Source organism: Anolis carolinensis, unplaced genomic scaffold (genome assembly GCF_035594765.1).
Source record: "Anolis carolinensis isolate JA03-04 unplaced genomic scaffold, rAnoCar3.1.pri scaffold_7, whole genome shotgun sequence".
In the NCBI taxonomy this organism is placed as follows: Eukaryota; Metazoa; Chordata; class Lepidosauria; order Squamata; family Dactyloidae; genus Anolis; species Anolis carolinensis.
In genome coordinates this window covers 17375667-17399013 of record NW_026943818.1, presented here as the reverse complement: position 1 = coordinate 17399013, position 23347 = coordinate 17375667, and the positions used below count along the sequence as shown (strand labels likewise).

General features: G+C 39.6%; 1 protein-coding gene across 4 annotated transcripts in view; it reads right to left on the bottom strand.

Annotated features, from left to right (window-relative positions):
- The window catches only part of brip1 (BRCA1 interacting helicase 1), a 192726-nt gene that overhangs the window by 84455 nt on the left and 84924 nt on the right, over nucleotides 1-23347 (bottom strand). For 2 of the 4 annotated variants that reach the window (XR_010000101.1, XR_010000102.1), the window contains exons 17-21: nucleotides 14774-14886; nucleotides 8647-8729; nucleotides 6042-6287; nucleotides 2552-3247; nucleotides 1881-1953 (exon numbers count right to left, since the gene is read on the bottom strand). Coding sequence is in view for 2 of the 4 variants with exons in the window: in XM_062959249.1 (XP_062815319.1) it covers nucleotides 1904-1953; nucleotides 2552-3247; nucleotides 6042-6287; nucleotides 8647-8729; nucleotides 14774-14886 (1188 nt within the window). In the remaining 2 variants the exon portion in view is untranslated. Of the gene's footprint in view, nucleotides 1-1493; nucleotides 1954-2052; nucleotides 3248-6041; nucleotides 6288-8646; nucleotides 8730-14773; nucleotides 14887-23347 lie in introns of those variants that run through there. The other 2 variants (XM_062959249.1, XM_062959250.1) reach the window with 2 other exon arrangements.

Sequence of the window (23347 nt, the reverse complement as noted above, 5' to 3'; positions counted from 1 at the left end):
ATAAAGAGGGTACTGACATAAAAGGTATTTCCATGATTTTTGCAAAGTGGGAGTAGCATAAGAACCATGTTTATCTAGTGCAGTGGTTCCCAAACTTATGCAGGGCTGGGAGGGGGAGGTGGGCGGGGCCACAAATGGGTGGCCGGGACTGTGATGGGCGGAGTTACGAGCACTGAGATAGGGCTGAGCTTCTATCCCTGTCCTGGACACAAGAGGCGGGGCTAGGAGAGGAGGTGGGGCCTCTATACCCGGCCCCCTGTTCTAACAAGCACCTCAAGGGAGCTATATAGAGGCTCAGCCCTGTCTCATGCTCTTGGGAAGAAGCCCCGCCCCCACTCCTAGCCCCGCCCTTTAGTCCTAAAAGGCCTCACAGGGGAGATATAGAGGCTCAGCCCTGTCTCATGCTCTTGGGAAGAAGCCCCGCCCCCTTCCCTAGCCCCGCCCTTTAGTCCTAAAAGGCCTCACAGGGGAGATATAGAGGCTCAGCCCTGTCTCATGCTCTTGGGAAGAAGCCCCGCCCCCACTCCTAGCCCCACCCTTTAGTCCTAAAAGGCCTCTTAGGAGAGGTATAGAGGCTCAGCCCTGTCTCAGGCTCTTGGGAAGAAGCCCCGCCCCCACTCCTAGCCCCGCCCTTTAGTCCTAAAAGGCCTCACAGGGGAGATATAGAGGCTCAGCCCTGTCTCATGCTCTTGGGAAGAAGCCCCGCCCCCTTCCCTAGCCCCGCCCTTTAGTCCTAAAAGGCCTCACAGGGGAGATATAGAGGCTCAGCCCTGTCTCATGCTCTTGGGAAGAAGCCCCGCCCCCACTCCTAGCCCCACCCTTTAGTCCTAAAAGGCCTCTTAGGAGAGGTATAGAGGCTCAGCCCTGTCTCAGGCTCTTGGGAAGAAGCCCCGCCCCCACTCCTAGCCCCACCCTTTAGTCCTAAAAGGCCTCTTAGGAGAGGTATAGAGGCTCAGCCCTGTCTCAGGCTCTTGGGAAGAAGCCCCGCCCCCACTCCTAGCCCCACCCTTTAGTCCTAAAAGGCCTCTTAGGAGAGGTATAGAGGCTCAGCCCTGTCTCAGGCTCTTGGGAAGAAGCCCCGCCCCCACTCCTAGCCCCACCCTTTAGTCCTAAAAGGCCTCTTAGGAGAGGTATAGAGGCTCAGCCCTGTCTCATGCTCTTGGGAAGAAGCCCCGCCCCCTTCCCTAGCCCCGCCCTTTAGTCCTAAAAGGCCTCTCAGGAGAGGTATAGAGGCTCAGCCCTGTCTCATGCTCTTGGGAAGAAGCCCCGCCCCCACTCCTAGCCCCGCCCTTTAGTCCTAAAAGGCCTCTCAGGAGAGGTATAGAGGCTCAGCCCTGTCTCATGCTCTTGGGAAGAGGCCCTGCCCCCTTCCCTAGCCCCGCCCTTTAGTCCTAAAAGGCCTCTCAGGAGAGGTATAGAGGCTCAGCCCTGTCTCATGCTCTTGGGAAGAAGCCCCGCCCCCACTCCTAGCCCCGCCCTTTAGTCCTAAAAGGCCTCTCAGGAGAGGTATAGAGGCTCAGCCCTGTCTCATGCTCTTGGGAAGAAGCCCCGCCCCCACCCCTAGCCCCGCCCTTTAGTCCTAAAAGGCCTCTCAGGAGAGATAGAGGCTCAGCCCCGTCTCATGCTCTCAGCCTAGAAAACTCACAGCAACTGAATGAAACCTTCGACAACAAATCATGGTTTGTTCTCCCTCCAACTTTGAACTTTCAAATTACTCCCAAAGCATTTTTAATTAAACTTGTGTGAACCAACTACGTCGTAACACCATACTACATTGCTAACAGATTTTTTTTTCGTGTCAGGAGCGACTTGAGAAACTTCTCCTAACAGATAGAAAGTTCAAACTTCTGCTATTGTCATACACTTAAATCTAATGTTACCTTTTTTCTGTTGTGTTCACTTCCTAGATGTTCTTCCTGATTCTTCGTTTATAGGTTCTTTGCACTTTCAACCCTTCAACAAATTTAGGATTTGGTTATTATTTCATGTTCATCTTTGACTGAGAATCCATACCTAAGTTCTTCAAACTAAGAGTCCCTCCGGGGAGAGAGGGCAAGTTAAAAATAAAGTTTTATTATTATCTATTATTATTATTACCATCATTTTAAGGGTATAAATGTATATATTTGGAGCAATGGTCAGTAAACTTGATTGCACTAATGAAAACATTTTACGAACTTGGCTTTCACCCGAAAACCGTGTGTCGCGACGATGTAATTACAAACCAAGGATAAACAGCAAGACACCTCCGTCAAATCAAGGAGAGACGATTTCTTAATTTCCCCGTTTCGGAAGGAGACACAGCTTTCTTCCGAAAGGATTTCCAACCCGGACACTTTAGGATTTCCAACCCGAAACACGTGTGAGATTTTTGGCCATAAAGTCCGGCTCCTGCTGTTGTTTTCAAGTTAGCGTTGGACGACTTGTATTTAGATATTGGTCACTCCGGCGGTGGGAAAAACTGATCCCTAAAATAAGCTAAAAATTATAACTCGAGAACTAAATTCCCCCCCGAGCTTTCAGCGATAACTGAACGGAGAGCGAGACACACCTTTCTTCTGTGTTCGAGAAAGTCTGCTTTTCCTCGTCTTTCCTTCCTGCGCAATGTCTCCTGTCCTAGGACTCTCTCCGGCTACTCGGATTGTATCTTCGTTACTCTCACCTTCCCACCCTGTGCCCGTTTTAACGCCAGCTTCTTCCTCTACCGGGTTCAGAAATTCGGTCAAAAAAGTGTTTGCTATCCCGGCGTCGCCACATGGGGTAGCAAGCCATTCCTGTTCTTCTTCCGCGGACTCGTAAAGTTCGGGTGTGAAGTAGACACTGTCGTCACCGACACCTGTTTCTGCAGCCGATGTCGAAGGTTCCACGTTTCCTCTTGTTACAGAAACGTCCGCATTCTCGCTGTTTTCGTGGTCGCAGGATTGCCATGGTATGGGATATTCTTGAATCGCTTTTCCAGAAGAACAGTTAACCGTTTCTGTCTCCAATCCAATTGGCTCATCGACCTCAACCAAGACTACATCTTGCTGGGAAACAATTGAAACAAGTTGGTTCATCTCGTCCATCAGCAATTTGGTTTTGGGCATACGCTCCACATTCGTTGCAGGCGGAGGCGTGGATGTTGACGTTGCACCGAAATACTGTTTTATACTTCCGGAGGTGAGCTGACGATTTGATTTTTCCCTCTTGTTTTCTCTGGTGGGATTTCTGGGTGTGGGGTCTCTCATCTGGTGAGATGGGTGAGGATCTGTAATTGAATGGATAAAACAGATAACCAAAAAGAGTACGAGGTGCTATTACTTCTTATTCTTATTTCTTATCCAAAACAAATTTTGTAGAATAGTTTGGAACAGGCATGGGCAAACTAAGGGGACAGCGCAAGGATCGGGGCAGTTGCCACATGTCCTGCCTTCCTCCCAGCGTAAGGCTAGGTTTAAGCAGTTTATTGATAAAAGATAGCAAAGTCTGAATAAAAAGCAGTAAAGAAAGCAAACATCCAAATTCAATGGCAGTTAATAAAAAGCAATGTAAACCAATAGTAAAAGCAATTTGCAGAATATAATTCCAAGTCTCTGATATAGGAAATTAGTCCTGAAAAACAAGGCACTTCAGAGTAAATGTAAAACACAGTTTCCAGGCATGAACATAAACGAAAATCCTTTTCCATGAGCTTAGACAAGGCAGGAGATGTGCTTCCAAGAATCAACGTTGCTTCGTCTGAAATCTCTTTCTGCTTCTCCTGTATTTACCTGTGTTTACAAGCCAAAAAGGCATTTCTCTGCCCTTGAGTTCCCACGCATTTGCCAGCTATTCTAAAGGAACATCTGGGGCGATGAACCTTTAACCTCAACATTGTATCTCTGTCTAAGGAAGATTCCTCTGACTCGCTGCCCGAAACACCTGGAGCTTGTTGATGTTCTGAATCCAGTGAAAGGTCACCCTTATCATTATTTTCTGTTTCCTCACTAGCCTGCGGCCTCTCTGACAATTCAGAGCCAGAGCCTTCACATTCCCAGCATCAGAGACTTCGAGATTTCTTTGCTTTGGTCAGCCTGCATAAACCAAAATCCCCCTTCATCATCAACTGAACCACAACAGATGATCCTTCTCAGAACCTACAGACGTTGGAAGGCGGCAGAGTTTGGAAACCATAGTCCCCAGATCTCTACGCTAGTGGTATTCTGGGAACTGAAGCCCAACAAAAAATGTATTTCAGCAAATACTTATGTAACCTGGGGTAGAAGCAGCAAAACTAGGATATCTGGGCTTCTTGAACATACAATGAGCCCACCCCAAGCGTTGCAGCCTTGTATTCACAGAATTCAAACAACACAACTAAGTGATTTTCCTTCCTCCTTCCGCCACTTTATGGACTCATCCCATCCGCAACTGCAACCGCAACCTTAATAGGTGATTCCTATTCAAGTATCAGGACTGACTGATGTGTGATAATAGAATCACGTTTGTTAAGCAAATATATAACTGATGGAAACAAACTGCTATTCACCAAAGTGGCACTTCCGCGAGAGCGGTTAATCTCATCTTTTCACTCTGGAATAAAGAGAGCGTGTGTGGTCCCTTTTGTGTGTTAAAAAACGAACACCCGCACACTTTCTCGTTTCATTTTTTAAGACTGCCCCTTCTGACAGTCATTTGAAAAGGGTTTTTGTTTTCTAATACAACTCCTGGAATCTCACAACCAACAAGGCCAACTGTTCTGTCTCCTTTGTGGAGAGAAAAAGTGGGGGTATAAACATAATAACAATAATAATAATAATAATAATAATAATAATAATAATAATAATAATGTGAAGAACCTGCTTTGATTGAAGTCAAAAATCAAAAACTCCTCAAAGCACAGCAGACAAAAAACCAGTACAAGAAAACTGCACTACAAACTAGAGCTGACAGCTGGCACAACAAAACATTGCATGGAAAGTTCCTTGACAAAATTGAAGGAAAAGCTGATAAGGAGAAGACCTGGCTATGGCTATGGTGATGGACACATTAGGTGCCATACCAAAAGATCTCAGCCGGCATTTGGAAACAATAGACATTGACAAAATTATGAACACTTGGGAAGTGTTTGACTTGTGATTTTGTGAAACGAAATCCAGCATATCTATCTTGTTTGCTGTGTTATACAATAATAATAATAATAATAATAATAATAATAATAATAATAATAATAATAATAGTGTTCGACTTGTGATTCTGTGATACGAAATCCAGCATATACATCTCGTTTGCTGACTCATACTCTGTCTTTGTGTCAATAATAATAATAATAATAATAATTATATTAAACTTTATTTATATCCTGCCCCCTCTCCAAAAAGACTCAGGCGGCTTACAACAAAATTAAATCATAACGCATACATAAGCAAAAGCTACAAGACAGGACATGAGCTTGGCAACTCCTTCCTCACAAAACTCTGCCGCTTGCGTCCTCAACCCAGTTGCGGTAAGGGGTGACCGGCTGGTTGAGGCTGCAAACGACCGAGTTTTGTGGGGAAGAAGTTTCCAAGCTCATTCATCGCTATGGTAAGTGCCTAGCTTTGAATGGCGACTATGTTGAGAAGTGGTATTTGGGTGTGGCTTTCAACTGCATATGGTAAATGTTTTCTCCTAGACTTTTTGAGGGCGCAAGCGGCAGAGTTTGGTGGGGAAGGAGTTGCCAAGTTCATTCATCGCTATGATAAGGGCCTAGATTTGAATGGCAACTATGTTGAGAAGTGGTATTTGGGTGTGGTAAATGTTTTCTCCTAGACTTTGTTCATTTTTAATTCCAAAACGTAATCTACTTTCTGGATAGCCCTCGTATCAAACTGAGCAGGCAATCGTGGGCCAAATGGAGAAGAGCCTGGCCAAATTCCAACCACGTCTGAGGATATCTGCCATAGGAGAGAAAGCTTCTGGAACATGGTCAGACAGCCCAGTAAACTCAAAGCAACCTATTCATTATGTTTTGTTTTTTTTTCAATATCCCAACAACAAGCAAACTTGAAAATCCCAAACTTGATAATCCCATGAAGACCTACGTTTTTCCTCGGGAGGTATGTTGTATGTTGTTGGATTAATATCGGCTGCAAAAAGTGTTTCCGGATCCGGTCCTGAGCTGCGTGACAGATCTTTTAGAGCAGAAGGCACGAGTGAGTAATTCCCGTTGGCCTCGAGAGAAGGGCCGGTTCGCTTCTGGTTCGATTTCGCAAATGTCTCCAAGGAGCCAAGAGCGTGATCAAAGTTCTCATGGTGCTGGATTTGCTGGCGAATCCATTTTGATAATCCTTGGGAAAGACACAGATATTTACATTATATTACAACATCATCATATTATTATTAATATTACATGTATATACAATAGATGATAATATTAGTATAGTATAATGTTATTATATATTATTATATAAACACACACATTATCTTTAATTCACTGTTAATTAAATCATCTGAAAGGCTGCACAACAATGGCATTTTTTAAAGCAATTTTCCTTCTGGATATAATCAAATGTGGGATTTTAACCTGGATTTTACTATCCTCTCTGGGACAAGAAAACACAATCCGTACGGTAGAATCTGAGCACCACCTACTGACAAGACAAAGGCACTTTTTAACGTCTTGGCTACAATTTCAAAATAAAAATAGATACCAATACATTTACATTAATTCAGGCATCAGTAGGTGAAAGGTTTTTGAATATTTACATAAAACTGTATTTTAAGATAAGACTGTCCAACTCTGATTAAATCATTATTCTAACCGTGCTTACGTATCCTTCCAATAATAATAAATAGTTAAATAATAAATGTAATAATATAATAGAAGAAAATAATAAATGTAATAATCATAGTATCAGAGTAAAATAATAAATAGAATAATAATAGTTAAATAATAAATGGAATAGTAACTATAATAATAGAGCAAAATAATAAATGTAATAATAATAATAGGGGAAAATAATAAATGTACCGTTTATACTCGAGCTAAATAATAAATGTAATAGTAACTATAGTAATAGAGTAAAATAATAAATGTAATAATAATAAGTAGAGTAAAATAATAAATATAATAATAATAATAATAATAGGGGAAAATAATAAATGTACCATATATACTCGAGTTAAATAATAAATGTAATAGTAACTATAATAATAGAGTAAAATAATAAATGTAATAATAATAATAATAATAATAATAATAAGGAAAAATAATAAATGTAGCATATATACTCGAGTTAAATAATAAATGTAATAATAATAATAATAATAATAATAATAATAGGGAAAATCAATAAATGTACCGTATATACTCGAGTATAAGCCGACCTGAATATAAGCTGACCCGGATCCTCACTCGAGTATAATAATAATAATAATAATAATAATAATAATAATAATAATAATAATAATAATTTATTTTATACCACGAAGGGACTCGGGGCGGCTTACATGGGACCATGCCCAGATAAGACAGCAAACAACATACAATAACATCAGAAAATACAAACAAAAGTAAATTAACATTCTAAACATAATTTAAAAAAATTTAAAAACATATATGTATAAAAGACAATCATGGTAAAAACATGGATTTGGCCCCTAAAGAAGGGCTGAAAAACTCAGCTTATAAAATGAAACTGATAATACCTGGTTAAACTGGGTTAAATAAACACAAACAAACGTAACATTAAACCTGATAATGAATATTACAAAGGCAGTGCCCGTGTTTGCCCTTCTCCAAATCTCTCTGCGGATTATTTATTCATGCTCAGCAATGATTTTATCTGGGATGGTTGCTCGCTCTAAAACAATGTCAGTGTTATTTGTTATAAGGATTTCATGAGATCTATATTTTATTTACCTGTCACTGCACTTTTTTAACCGTTAGAATTTGTATCTTCGGCAGCCGAAGCTGGAAGTCTAAACACATCCTCCAGCCCCAGGAGATAATAATAATAATAATAATAATAATAATAATAATAATAATTATTATTATTATTATTATTATTACTCTCAGACCCTAAGCTGAGTCTGAGAGAGTTCTGCTTCCCCATGATGTGTGCCAATGGGTGTTAATAATAATATTAATATTAATAACAATAGTTATTCTGGGACCCTAAGCTGAGCCTGGGAGAGGTCTGCTTCCCCATGATGTGTATTAATGGGTGTTAGTAATAATATTAATATTAATAACAATATTTACTCTGGGACCCTAAGCTGGGTCTGAAAGAGGTCTGCTCCCCCATGATGTGTGCCAATGGGTGTTAATAATAATATTAATATTAATAGCAATAGTTACTCTGGGACCCTAAGCTGAGCCTGAGAGAGGTCTGCTTCCCCATGACAGTTGATGTGTGCCAATGGGTGTTAATAATAAGATTAATAACAATAGTTATTCTGGGACCCTAAGCTGAGTCTGAGAGAGGTCTGCTTCCCCATGACTGCTGATGTGTGCCAATCAGTGTTAATAATAATATTAATATTATTAAGAATAGTTACTCTCGGACCCTAAGCTGAGTCTGAGAAAGGTCTGCTTCCCCATGCTGTATATCAATGGGAGTTAATAATAATATTAATATTAATAATAATAGTTACTCTGGGACCATTGTACAGGCTATGCTTTGTACAAGCAGCGGTGAATCTTACCAGCTATATATTTACTTGGGTGCCTTCCGAAGCGGTCATCGACTAAAATGAGGGCTCCCCAGTCACTCCTATGGCGAATACACCTAAAGCAGGAGAAAGAATGGAAAAACCAATCATAACTTGGTTTCTTAGAATTGTATCTTATAGGCAGTGTGGAAGAGGCCTAAGTGAGGCCTAACTCTGCCTATCCCCTGGGCTGAGTGGGTTGCTAGGAGACCAAGTGGGCGGAGCTTAGCCTTCTAACTGGCAGCAATTGGATAAAAACAATTATTCCTCTCCCTATAATTAGGACTTTATTTTTCTTTTCTTTTTGTTGTATGAAGGTAGAGGCATGGATGAGGGGTTGTGCTGCCAAGTTTAGTGTTTCTGGGATGTGTAGTTTTGTTGTTTTGTCCGAGGCCGAAATTTCATTACCCTTCTATATATATAAAAGAGTGATGGCATCACGGCGACCCACAAAACAACAAAACTACAGGCCCCGCAACCTCGAAATTTGGCAACACAACCCATCATCCACGGCTCTAGGTTGATACAACAAAAAGAAAAGAAAAATAAAGTCCTAATTAGAGAGAGAGGAATAATTGCTTTTATCCAATTGCTGCCAGTTAGAAGGCTAAGCTCCTCCAACTTGGTCTCCTAGCAACCCAATAAAAAATAATAAAAAACACTAAAAAATTGATACAATAAAATGCTATAATAACAGAAAATAACTAAAAACAATACAAGAAAATAATAAAATATAATAAACTAGCTTTGCCCGGCCACACGTTGCTGTGGCTTATGGGAATCCTTTGATGGCCAGGTGGAATAGCAGCGAATAGCCTTGCAGTCTCAAAGCCTGGCCGTTTTCTGGAGTAGCTGGAGCTTTTTGTTGTATGAACGTAGAGGCATGGATGAGGGGTTGTGCTGCCAAGTTTAGTGTTTCTGGGATGTGTAGTTTTGTTGTTTTGTCTTAGGCCGAAATTTCATTACTCTTTTATATATATAGGTAAAAATATAACTTACAATAAAATTAGTAAAAAAAAATGCGAATAACGTCAAATAAAAATTACACAACAATTTTTAACCAATACCACCACCACTTTGCCACAGCAACGCATCGCCGGGCACAGCTAGTATTATATATATATATATAGATAGATGACCGTAAACATTCATGAGCAACGTATCAGTCATGCAATGCCGTTAAGGGCTTTTTGAAGTGCGAACACATCACAAGGGATGACACGGAGGTCACACGCAACTCCACTTTTGTCTTTTGTCAAAGGACTACACCTTTTTCAGTGCTATCATATGTTTATATCAAGAATATTTTCCAGGTGGCCTTTCGGTGAAACTCCCATCACTGGGGAAGCCGGGATGTAAAAATGCGCTTGCAAAAATGAAAGCCGAGCACGAGATTTCTTCCACCTTTTTTTTCTGCTGAGCTGGTTAAGTACGCAGAGAAAACAAACGTATCAGGCCCATTGGAGACCTATCTCACACCTCTCGGGTCAAAGCAATGCTGCAAGATTTCATGGCAGAGTTGCCACCTGGCCATGCGCAACATCTGGCCTATTCCCCGACTGCAATGATCATGTTTCATGGACTTCTGTTACTTCATATACCGCCAGAGCAATGCAAAAAATGCCACGTCTGGGACCCAAAACAGCTCACCTTAATCCCCGTGTAAGACGTTTTTGTGTCTATTTATACTCATTAATCAGGGGTCCTCAAACTTTTTAAGCAGGGGGCCGGTCCACAATCCTTCAGACTGTTGAGGGGCCAAATTATTATTTGAAAAAGAAATACGAACAAATCCCTATGCACACTGCACATGTCTTATTTGTAGTGCAAAACAACAACAACAATGAAAGAACAATAAAATATTTTAAAATGAAAACAACTTTAACCAACATAAACCTATCAGGCCAATGAGATAGTCAAGTTAATTAGGATTGTTGTTGTTGTCGTTGTTGTTGTGTGCCTTCAAGTCAAGTGGGCGAGCCTAAGTCTAAAATTATTTATTTATTCATTTACTACATTTATTTACTACATTTATATCCCACCCTTCTCACCACGAAGGGAACTCAGAGCAGCTGTATGTACATACAATATATTATTAGCATAGCACAATATTAGCATTATATATTACTATATTGAACTATACCAGTATACTGTAATATTATATGTAATATATAACATGTAATTAATATTATTATATGGTATTATTATTAGTATTACATTGTATAACATAATATCAATATCATATGTATATATAATATATTATATTATTAAAACTGATATAAAAATATTATATTATAAATGAGGGCAGGGGCCAGGTAAATGACCACCCCCGGGCCTTAGTTTGGGGACCCCTGTCATTAATAATAAAAATATTAATAAAAAATAATACATGTAATAATCATAATATCAGAGTAAAATAATAAATAGAATAATAATAGAGTAAAATAATAGATATACAGTAGTCTCACTTATCCAACATAAACGGGCCAGCCGAACGCTGGATAAGCGAATATGTTGGATAATAAGGAGAGATTAAGGAAAAGCCTATTAAACATTAAATTAGGTTATGATTTTACAAATTAAGCACCAAAACATCATGTTATACCACAAATTTGGCAGAAAAAGTAGTTCAATACGCAGTAATGTTATGTTGTCATTACTGTATTTACAAATTTAGCACCAAAATATCACGATATATTGAAAACATTTACTACAAAATGCGTTGGATAATCCAGAACGTTGGATAAGCGAGTGTTGGATAAGTGAGACTCTACTGTAATAGTAACTATAATAATAGAGTAAAATAATAAATAGAATAATAATAGAGTAAAATAATAGATATACAGTAGAGTCTCACTTATCCAACATAAACGGGCCAGCAGAACGCTGGATAAGCGAATATGTTGGATAATAAGGAGAGATTAAGGAAAAGCCTATTAAACATTAAATTAGGTTATGATTTTACAAATTAAGCACCAAAACATCATGTTATACCACAAATTTGGCAGAAAAAGTAGTTCAATACGCAGTAATGTTATGTTGTAATTACTGTATTTACAAATTTAGCACCAAAATATCACGATATATTGAAAACATTTACTACAAAATGCGTTGGATAATCCAGAATGTTGGATAAGCGAGTGTTGGATAAGTGAGACTCTACTGTAATAGTAACTATAATAATAGAGTAAAATAATAAATGTAATAATAATAAGTAGAGTAAAATAATAAATGTAATGATAATAATTATTATTATTATGAAAAATAATAAATGTACTGTATATACTCATTAATAAAAATAAATAAAACCTATGGGCAGAGAGGGAACGAGAACTGTCTTGCAAATGCCAATGCACTTTCGTAGCCTGATGTTTTATTTGCTGAAATTTAAACAGACACTTGCTTCTGTGTTGTGGGAAAGAACAAAAATGTGATTGAATCCCTGAATAGGTTTCTAGAAGTATATCGAGGAGGAGAGGGTGGCTTTTCTTCTGCATTTTGTTAATGTGGGATTTGTGTATTGATAGTGTTTAAATGCAATTTGTGCCGTGCTTGTATTGCAACTGATTGCATCATCCAGAATGTACCATAGTGTGGAAAGAGTTAATTGCCAAGAAGCTAGGATGTGTGGCTGGAACTAGGGAGTATCCAGACACAAGTGTTTGTGCATCACGATTGCATCAGTTCAATGGAGTTCTCTCTCTCTAGAGTTTGAGTCAAGTTCTTGTGTTCGTCTGTCATCTGCAAGTCTGTTTGTGTTGATTACTGCTGCATACAGTAAAACTTTGTAAATAGTTTTACCAACGTCTCTGAGTGTCTCTTCGTTCTGCGTTCCACTGCTTCCATCTGCGCTGCAAATACTCTGATAATTGGTTATGGGCGCTAGAATATTTTGCATTTATGAACGGACCAGTGAGACACCCATAAGAGATAAGAGGTGATCAGAAAAGTCTTTTTCTTCCTTAGTTTGGAACTGAGTTTCCTCTGTAACTTGCTCAATTAATTGTCAGTCAAAGTGTGTATGTATGTATGCTGGGTGAAGTGGCCCTCTGTGATGTCCGTGGGAAAGACAGGTGACATATGTATAAGAGGAAGGGAGGAAGGAAAGCAAGAAAGAAAAAGAAGGGAAGGAAAGTAATTACACACACACACACACACACACACATATATATATAAATATAAATAAATGTATGTTTGAGGACCGAGTAAACAACAAAACCACTGGGTCAAATCACACCGAATTTGGCCACAATGCTCATCACTTTCCAAGGAGTGCCCTTGCAGCTTCAAAGCCTGGCTGTTTCATGCCTAGGGGACTCTATTGCTGGCCAACTTGATTACCATTGAATAGCCTTGCAGCTTCAAAGCCTGGCTGCTTCATGCCTAGGGGATTCCATTGTTTGCCAACTTGATTACCATTGAATAGCCTCGCAGCTTCAAAGCCTGGCTGCTTCATACCTAGGGGCTTCCACTGTTGGCCAACTTGAATACCATTGAATAGCCTCGCAGCTTCGAAGCCTGGCTGCTTCATGCCTAGGGGACTCTATTGTTGGCCAACTTGAATACCATTGAATAGCTTTGCAGCTTCAAAGCCTGGCTGCTTCATACCTAGGGGCTTCCACTGTTGGCCAACTTGAATACCATTGAATAGCCTGGCAGCTTCAAAGCCTGGCTGTTTCATGCCTAGGGGACTCTATTGTTGGCCAACTTGATTACCACTGAATAGCCTTGCAGCTTCAAAGCCTGGCTGCTTCATGCCTAGGGGACTCTATTGTTGGCCAACTTGAATACCATTGAATAGCTTTGCAGCTTCAAAGCCTGGCTGCTTCATACCTAGGGGCTTCCACTGTTGGCCAACTTGAATACCATTGAATAGCCTGGCAGCTTCAAAGCCTGGCTGTTTCATGCCTAGGGGACTCTATTGTTGGCCAACTTGATTACCACTGAATAGCCTTGCAGCTTCAAAGCCTGGCTGTTTCATGCCTAGGGGACTCTATTGTTGGCCAACTTGAATACCATTGAATAGCTTTGCAGCTTCAAAGCCTGGCTGCTTCATACCTAGGGGCTTCCACTGTTGGCCAACTTGAATACCATTGAATAGCCTCGCAGCTTCAAAGCCTGGCTGTTTCATGCCTAGGGGACTCTATTGTTGGCCAACTTGATTACCATTGAATAGCCTCACAGCTTCAAAGCCTGGCTGCTTCATACCTAGGGGAATCCTTTCTAGGCCACCTTGAATGCCACAAAGAAAACCCCACTTAGGACTACGCCACAGCAACGCATGGCCGGGCACAGCTATTAACAATAACAACAACAACAACAACTTGGGAAGTGTTCGACTTGTGATTTTGTGATATGAAATCCAGCATATACATCTCGTTTGATGTGTCATACTCTGTCTTTGTGTCAATAACAATAACAATAACTTTATTTTTGTATCCCGCCTCCATCTCCCTGAAGGGACTCGGTGTGGCTCACATGGGGACGAACCCAACATCAACAGAAATTAAAACACAATCCATAAATTAAAAACAATATAACACTAGAGTTTAGATATCTATATATATAAAAGAGTGATGGCATCAGGGCAGCGGACAAAACAACAAAAGTAAACACCCCACAACCTCGAAAATTGACATCACAACCCCTCATCCATGCCTCTAGGTTGATACAACAAAAAGAAAAGAAAAATAAATTCCTAATTAGAGGGAGAGGAATAATAGTTTTTATCCAATTGCTGCCAGTTACAAGGCTAAGCTCCACCCACTTGGTCTCCTAGCAACCCACTCAGCCCAGTGTTAATAAAATAATGATAAAAAAATAAATACAAATAATACAATAAAAAATTATAAAAAACACTAAAATAATTAATACAATAAAATACTATAACAAAATGACTAAAAATAATACAACAAAATAATAAAATATAATAAATAAAAAAGATAAGTGACAATAAAATTAATTAAAAAAAATACAAATAACGTCAAATAAAAATTCCACAACAAGTTTTAACCGATACCACCACCACTTTGACACAGCAACGCGTGGCCGGGCACAGCTAGTAACAATATAAAAGAGAGTTTAGAAGTCAACTGTTGAAAGGTAAACTAGTTCCACATACCTGCCAAGGGCTTGGTTAAGAGCCCGATAGGCCTGGATTTCATACCACTGGCTCCCAGACAGAAGTCCTCTTGCCTTCGAATGCTGGTCATTGTATTTCCTCTTCAGCTCAACCTGGACAAATTACAAAGACACATTATTGTTAATACCATATTCTTTTTGTTGACCCTACTTTTCCACTTACAGAGCTAGTTTATGTTTTTCTTTGAAATATGGTAAATATTCCAAAACATTTAACCTACTGATGCCTCGATAAATGTAATTTTATTGGTATCTACGTATTTTTATCATCATCATCATTATTATTATTATTATTATTATTATTATTATTATTATTATTATTATTATGACACAGCAAACAAGATAGACATGCTGGATTTCGTCTCACAAAATCACAAGTCGAACACTTCCCAAGTGTCTAGGACTGTGTGATGTATTATTATTATTATTATTATTATTATTATTATTATTATTATGACACAGCAAACAAGATAGACATGCTGGATTTCATCTCACAAAATCACAAGTCGAACACTTCCCAAGTGTCTAGGATTGTGTGATGTATTATTATTATTATTATTATTATTATTACTATTATTATTATGACACACCAAACAAGATATAGATGCTGGATTTCGTCTCACAAAATCACAAGTCGAACACTTCCGAAGTGTCTAGGACTGTGTGATGTATTATTATTATTATTATTATTATTATTATTATTATTATTATTATTATTATGACACAGCAAACAAGATAGATGTGCTGGATTTCGTATCACAAAACCACAAGTCGAACACTTCCCAAGTGTCTAGGACTGTGTGATGTATTATTATTATTATTATTATTATTATTTTTTATGATGACACAACAAACAAGATAGATATGCTGGATTTCGTCTCACAAAATCACGTCGAACACTTCCGAAGTGTCTAGGACTGTGTGATGTATTATTATTATTATTATTATTATTATTATTATTATTATTATGACACAGCAAACAAGATAGATATGCTGGATTTCGTCTCACAAAATCACGTTGAACACTTCCCAAGTGTCTAGGACTGTGTGATGTATTATTATTATTATTATTATTATTATTATTATTATTATTATTATTATTATTATTATGACACAGCAAACAAGATAGACATGCTGGATTTCGTCTCACAAAATCACGTTGAACACTTCCCAAGTGTCTAGGACTGTGTGATGTATTATTATTATTATTATTATTATTATTATTATTATTATTATTATTATGACACAGCAAACAAGATAGACATGCTGGATTTCGTCTCACAAAATCACGTCGAACACTTCCCAAGTGTCTAGGACTGTGTGATATATTATTATCATCATTATTATTATTATTATTATTAATAATTTTATTGGTATCTATTTTTATTTTTGAAATTGACCCATAGCTGCTGCATTTCCCACCTTTACTCGACCTATACTCGAGTCAAGATGTTTTCCCAGTTTTTTGTGGTAAAATGAGGCGCCTCGGCTTATATTCGGGTTGGCTTATATTCGTGTATATATGGTAATTAAAATGTACAAATAAAAAAGAGTAGTAATAAGTCCCGAGAATGCTTCTTGTGGCTCTCAAGCGACAAGTCAGACCACGTATCACTTTTTCTGTAAACACTTGAGTTTCACGCCGCCGATGTGTTTCGTCCCTTCCCAGTAGCGGAAAGTTCACTGAGCATTGCTCGAACACAATGCGCCGTACAACGATAACAGGCTCACTTAAGAGGCCTTCTCGCCCTCCTGGCCAAACGCAGAAGATAACAGTTTTGCTCTGAGTCTTATCTTTACATAACAGCAAAAATGCCGGATGGATTCCCCGCTCGCCACACACAGATAAAACCATCCGGTTGCAGAGCAGATCAGCTACTATTGAGTATCTACCAGGGTTGAATCAAAAGTCATGCCTCCACCTTCGTTACTTGGGTTTGGATGGGAATATTTTAATAAATCAAACGCAGAAATAATCCTGAGAATGTGCTCTTCAACTACCACTATTCACTTCTCCACATCATCAGACAATTGGATATATTTCTGCAAACAATCAAGCTGTCATGGAAGAAGTCGACACTCTGTTTCTGCGACCAACGTCTCACAGTTCTCTCGACATCTGATAGCCAAGCAAAGCAATAATGTGACCGACATGTTCTTGTGAAATGCCGATGATGCTTGAAATTTCTCTCTAGTGATACGACAATTGTCCTGAATCAATCTGTCCACCTTTTGCTTGTGAAACGTGGTGGTTGCTGTCACAGGACATCCAACTCTTTGTTTGTCACGTAAGTCAGATGTTCCCACCACAACATCTTCAAATGTACTCACGCAACGACACACAGGACTCACATCAACACAATCCCCATAAACAGCTTGCATTATCTGAGAAATCTACTTTAACAACACAACCGTTCAATGCTAAGGCTTCCCCGTCTGCGCAGGGTTCCATACTTTGCATTTTAACAACACAACTGTTCAATGCTAAGGCTTCCCCGTCTGCGCAGGGTTCCATACTTCGCCCTTTAACAACACAACCGTTCAATGCTAAGGCTTCTCCGTCTGCGCAGGGTTCCATACTTCGCCCTTTAACAACACAACCGTTCAATGCCAAGGCTTTCCTGTCTGCGCAGGGTTCCATACTTCGCTCTTTAACAACACAACCGTTCAATGCTAAGGCTTCCCCGTCTGCACAGGGTTCCATACTTCACACTTTAACAACACAACCGTTCAATGCTAAGGGTCTTCGTCTGCACAGGGTTCCATACTTCGCTCTTTAACAACACAACCGTTCAATGCTAAGGCTTCCCCGTCTGCGCAGGGTTCCATACTTCGCCCTTTAACAACACAACCGTTCAATGCTAAGGGTCTTCATCTGCACAGGGTTCCATACTTCACACTTTAACAACACAACCGTTCAATGCCAAGGCTTTCCCGTCTGCGCAGGGTTCCATACTTCGCCCTTTAACAACACAACACATACTTCGCACGTTAAATCACGAACAAAAGTGACAAACTGGGGTTCAAAGATGGAGCGAGGCAAGAGTCTAGCAAGGAAAATACAACGGAGGCCCATCATTCTCTTCTTCAAACCTGTTGTTTTGAAAGGAATGGCATCAAGCTACACAAAGGCAGGTTAATTTCACTGCTCTTTTGTTCTGTATTAACCTTTTAAAACTGACAACCGAAAGGACAGGCTTCAGGAGAGAAAGCAGCCAACTTCTAACCACTTCTGACAGGTAACTTTCAACTCGAGTTTGGGTAGGCATCCTTGGCTTTTTTCCCCCTCTGCAATTCCATGTGCTTTGTGCCCTTTAAAAAACAGCCTGTCAGATTCACAGAGTCAAACTTTCCAGCCAGGAAGGAAATTCAGTTTGATTCCACCGATCCAATATTTGTTACTGTCACTCAAGATTTATCGATCGGGGGGCCAAAGGATTCCTCCACCATGTTTCGAGCACGTCAAATAAAAATTTAAAAAACAGGCCCAGAGTTGTCGTCAAACCATCCCCGTGATAAATGCCTGGTATTTTGTTCCAATTATCGATACGAGAGTTTTGTAACTATACCACCTTGATGGAGAGAATCTTGAACATGAACAGAAATCAATATTGCACTCTGCCTGAGATAATACGAGCTCTGACACCAATTGACAGGGATGAAAACTGTTTGCAGTCCAATTTCTATGAAGGAAAAGGAGGCTGACAACTGTCATGGGGAGGCACTCCTCTCCCAGACTCAGCTTAGGGTCCCAGAGTAGCTATTGTCATTAAAATAGATATTAATATTATTATTAAACCCATTGGCAGATATCAGATGTAATACAGAGGCACTCCTCTCCCAGACTCAGCTTAGGGTCCCAGAGTAGCTATCATTCATATATATATATATATATATATATATATATATATATATATATAATATTATTATTATTATTAAACCCATTGGCAGACATCAGATGTAATGGGGAGGCACTCCTCTCCCAGACTCAGCTTAGGGTCCCAGAGTAGCTATCATTATTAAAATAGATATTATTATTATTATTAAACCCATTGGCAGATATCAGATGTAATACAGAGGCACTCCTCTCCCAGACTCAGCTTAGGGTCCCATAGTAGCTATCATTCATATATATATATATATATATATATATATATATATATATATATATATATAAATTATTAAACCCATTGGCAGACATCAGATGTAATGGGGAGGCACTCCTCTCCCAGACTCAGCTTAGGGTCCCAGAGTAGCTATCATTATTAAAATAGATATAAATATTATTATTAAACCCATTGGCAGATATCAGATGTAATACAGAGGCACTCCTCTCCCAGACTCAGCTTAGGGTCCTAGAGTAGCTATCATATATATATATATATATATATATATATATATATATATATATATATAATATTATTATTAAACCCATTGGCAGACATCAGATGTAATGGGGAGGCACTCCTCTCCCAGACTCAGCTTAGAGTCCCAGAATAACTATTGTTATTAATATTATATATTATATTTTACATGTAATATTACTAATAATATTACAATATATAGATATAGTACAATATGGTAATTCCATTCGGGGCGAGAAGGGCAGGATATAAATGCATTAAATAAATAAATAATAAAGATCCTGAGAAGCATTCTGGAACATGGCCATACAGCCCGAAAGACATACAACAACCCTGTGATCCTGGTCATGAAAGCCTTTGACAACATAATAAAGCTCCTTCAACAGAGAAGGGGAAGGAAGAAGAACAACTAACAAGCCATGACTATGCAACAAGAGCATGAGGATATAATCTTCACACATCCACACGTGCATCACCGCATGTCTTCTATTCAAGGGTTAAGCATTCCTTGCAAATCGCATAACAGGTAAAAGGTCAGCGCACGTCACTTTAATGCCATCAGAATCCATTTCACTGTATACGTTTGCATTACCGGGCATCACCGTGACGCCCAATTCGACATGACATGGTGCATATGTGGAAAAGCCAGCGTCTCCTGCTAGCAAATATCCTCCGTGCGCAGTAAACCACAGGCTAGAAGGGATTAGTTAAAATGTCAAAAGACAGCCCTTGACTCCTACCTGCTCATCCTTCAACACAGACCCTCTGCAGACAAAAGAGCTCGGCACAAGGCCTGTGGCAAGTCATGTCATCTTGTTGCTGTCAGAGAGATTGGGCTTTGATCTCTCTGGGAGGTCACGGGCATATGCCTCGTCTTCGCCCGAGTCTCACAACAGTATACCTGCTAACCACGGTTTCCTTTAATGCTTAATTAGACAGACCTCCCCTGCAACTGAAAGTTAACCCAGGAATGTGACAAGTTGTCATCTCCCTTCCTCCGCAGCTGTCAGGACCCAGGCTGCAGAACACCAATAACCATGCGCAGAGGCCAGACTCTATCTAATATCTTTATTAAAGAAATATATAAAAACAATAAAAACAAGTGAAGAATATAGTTCAGAAGCAGACCTTTCAGATAAGGTCAAATATAGTCCAGAAATGTATTGTCCAATATAAGATATTAGAGTTCAAAGTTTTAATCCACCTGACCGAAACACACACTTTGCCAAGCAATAGTGTGGGGAAATGACAGAGTCTTTAAGGTCCAATGTAGCTTGACAACAAGGCTGGAAAATAAACTTGATTCTTGGCAAGATCAAAGACTTGAAACGAGGCAAACATGAAGCATGAAACAAGGTCCGTGGCAAAACGTGAAACAAGGCAGGCTTGAAACTTGATCCGGGAAGCAAGGAACTGGGGTTACGAAGTCCACACACAATCTCTCTCCTCAAGCTGATCAATTGACTCCGCAAAGTATCCCTTGCGCCAAACACCTATATTGGGTCTCGTTTTCCCGCCAACAGAACACTTTCCCTGGAGAACGAGAAGCGAAACCCAACTCTGTCCAGATGCATGACTCCTTAGAATTTCCCAAGGGAAGCAGACCTGATCAGCTAGTTGTTTGGCAGCGATTCTCAGGCTCCGGCGATTAGCCTCTCTGACTCCTCTATCTCTAGTATAATTGTCCCTCCGGGAAAACGGGGGGGAGTTCTGCCCAAGGCCTGTTTGGCTGAATTCTTGAGGGCAAACATCCTCCAGGTGGAGAGGCTCCGGCTCTGGCTGAACCGGCAAAAATCCCATGTTTTCCTCTTCGTCTGCCACAATAGTACTAGGAACAGGACTACAAGGCCATGAGTCATCACAGCATTGCAGAACTACCGACCGTATATACTTGAGTATAAGCCGACCTGAATACGAGACACCCAATTTTACCATAAAAAACTGGATGTGTGACCAGCATGATTGCTTGAAGCATCTTTATGCCTTTCCCGCCAAAGTAGTAGAGTCTCACTTATCCAAGCTAAACGGGCCGGCAGAAGCTTGGATAAGCGAATATCTTGGATAATAAGGAGAGATTAAGGAAAAGCCTATTAAACATCAAATTAGGTTATGATTTATTAAATTTGTTCTTTTACTCTATTATTGTTGTTACTTTTACATTTATTTTACTCTATTATTACATTTATTATTTTACTGCAATTATTATTATTATTACTACATTTATTATTTCACTCTATTATTATTAAAAGGATACATAAGCACATTGACATTGAAGAAGATGAGAATGATTTAATCAGAGTTGGACACTCATATCTTAAATTACAGTTGGATGTAAAGATTCAAAAACATTTAACCTACCGATGCCTCGATTCATGTAATTTTATTGGTATCTCAGCTTATACTGGAGTCAATGTTTTCCCAGTTTTTTGTGGTAAAATTAGGTGCCTCGGCTTATATTCGGGTCAGCTTATATTCGGGTCCAGCATTTCAGTTAGCTTCATCTTCTAGGTTGTCTAGGAGTTCAGCCAACGTCATCTTCTAGGTTGTCCAGCATTTCAGTTAGCTTCATCTTCTAGGTTGTCCAGGAGTTGAGCCAACTTCATCTTCTAGGTTGTCCAGGAGTTGAGCCAACTTCATCTTCTAGGTTGTCCAGGAGTTGAGCCAACTTCATCTTCTAGGTTGTCCAGGAGTTGAGCCAACTTCCTCTTCTAGGTTGTCTAGGAGTTCAGCCAACGTCATCTTCTAGGTTGTCCAGCATTTCAGTTAGCTTCATCTTCTAGGTTGTCCAGGAGTTGAGCCAACTTCATCTTCTAGGTTGTCCAGGAGTTGAGCCAACTTCATCTTCTAGGTTGTCCAGGAGTTGAGCCAACTTCATCTTCTAGGTTGTCCAGGAGTTCAGCCAACTTCATCTTCTAGGTTGTCCAGCATTTCAGTTAGCTTCATCTTCTAGGTTGTCTAGGAGTTCAGCCAACTCCATCTTCTAGGTTGTCCAACATTTAAGTTAGCTTCATCTTCTAGGTTGTCTAGGAGTTCAGCCAACTTCCTCTTCTAGGTTGTCTAGGAGTTCAGCCAACTTCCATCTTCTAGGTTGTCCAGGAGTTCAGCTCTTTGATTGTAAGTGAACTATGAATCCCAGCAACTACAACTCCCAAATGTCAAGTTCTATTTTCCCCAAACTCCACCAGTGTCCAAATTTTGGCCTATTGAGTATTTGTGCCAAGTTTGGCCCAGATCCATCATTGTTTGAGTCCACAATGCTCTCTGGATGTAGGTGAACTAAAATTTCAATACCGGCTTGGAAGTTCTCAGGAGATTACAATATCCTCCCATAAACAAAACCTAAGGCCAGCATGGCACCGTTTTATCCCTGAGCGATAAAGCCTTTGAGTTCAGATCCTTAAATAAATATCAGGGCTAAACCTGTTAAAACGTGCAGATTCAACCCATTAAGAAAAAACTTTGCTCAAGTAAAAATAAACACATTGCCAGACACCCAAGCGAAAAGGTTTTTATCTTTCGCCAAAGCCTAAACCTTTCGACCCACAACAGTTTAGAAGAATGTGCCTGAGAAACATTTTCCGTTTGGCATGGGCATACTGTAAACACAATGATCAAGGCAAGCTATCACAATATAAATTTCACTGACAAATTGCCGCTTTATGATATGTATGGACTGTGTGATGTATTTTCGGCTGTCAGCTCTAGTTTGTAGTGCGGTTTTCTTGTACTGGTTTTTTGTCTGCTGTGCTTTGAGGAGTTTCTATTATTATTATTATTATTATTATTATTATTATTATTATTATTATTATTATTAACATTGAGGCTGGGTGGCCATCTGTCAGGGGTGCTTTGCTTGTGCTTTTGGTGCAGAAAGGCAGAAGAGGGTTGGACTAAAGGGCCCAAGGGGTCTCTTCCAACCTTCCTCCTCCTCCTCCTCATTATTATTATTATTATTGTATGACACAACAAACAGAATAGACATGCTGGATTTCGTATCACAAAATCACAAGTCGAACACTTCTCAAGTGTCTAGGAGAGTGTGATGTATTTTCGGCTGTCAGCTCTAGTTTGTAGTGCGGTTTTCTTGTACTGGTTTTTTGTCTGCTGTGCTTTGAGGAGTTTCTATTATTTCTATTGTTGTTGTTGTTGTTGTATGACACAGCAAACAGAATAGATATGCTGGATTTCGT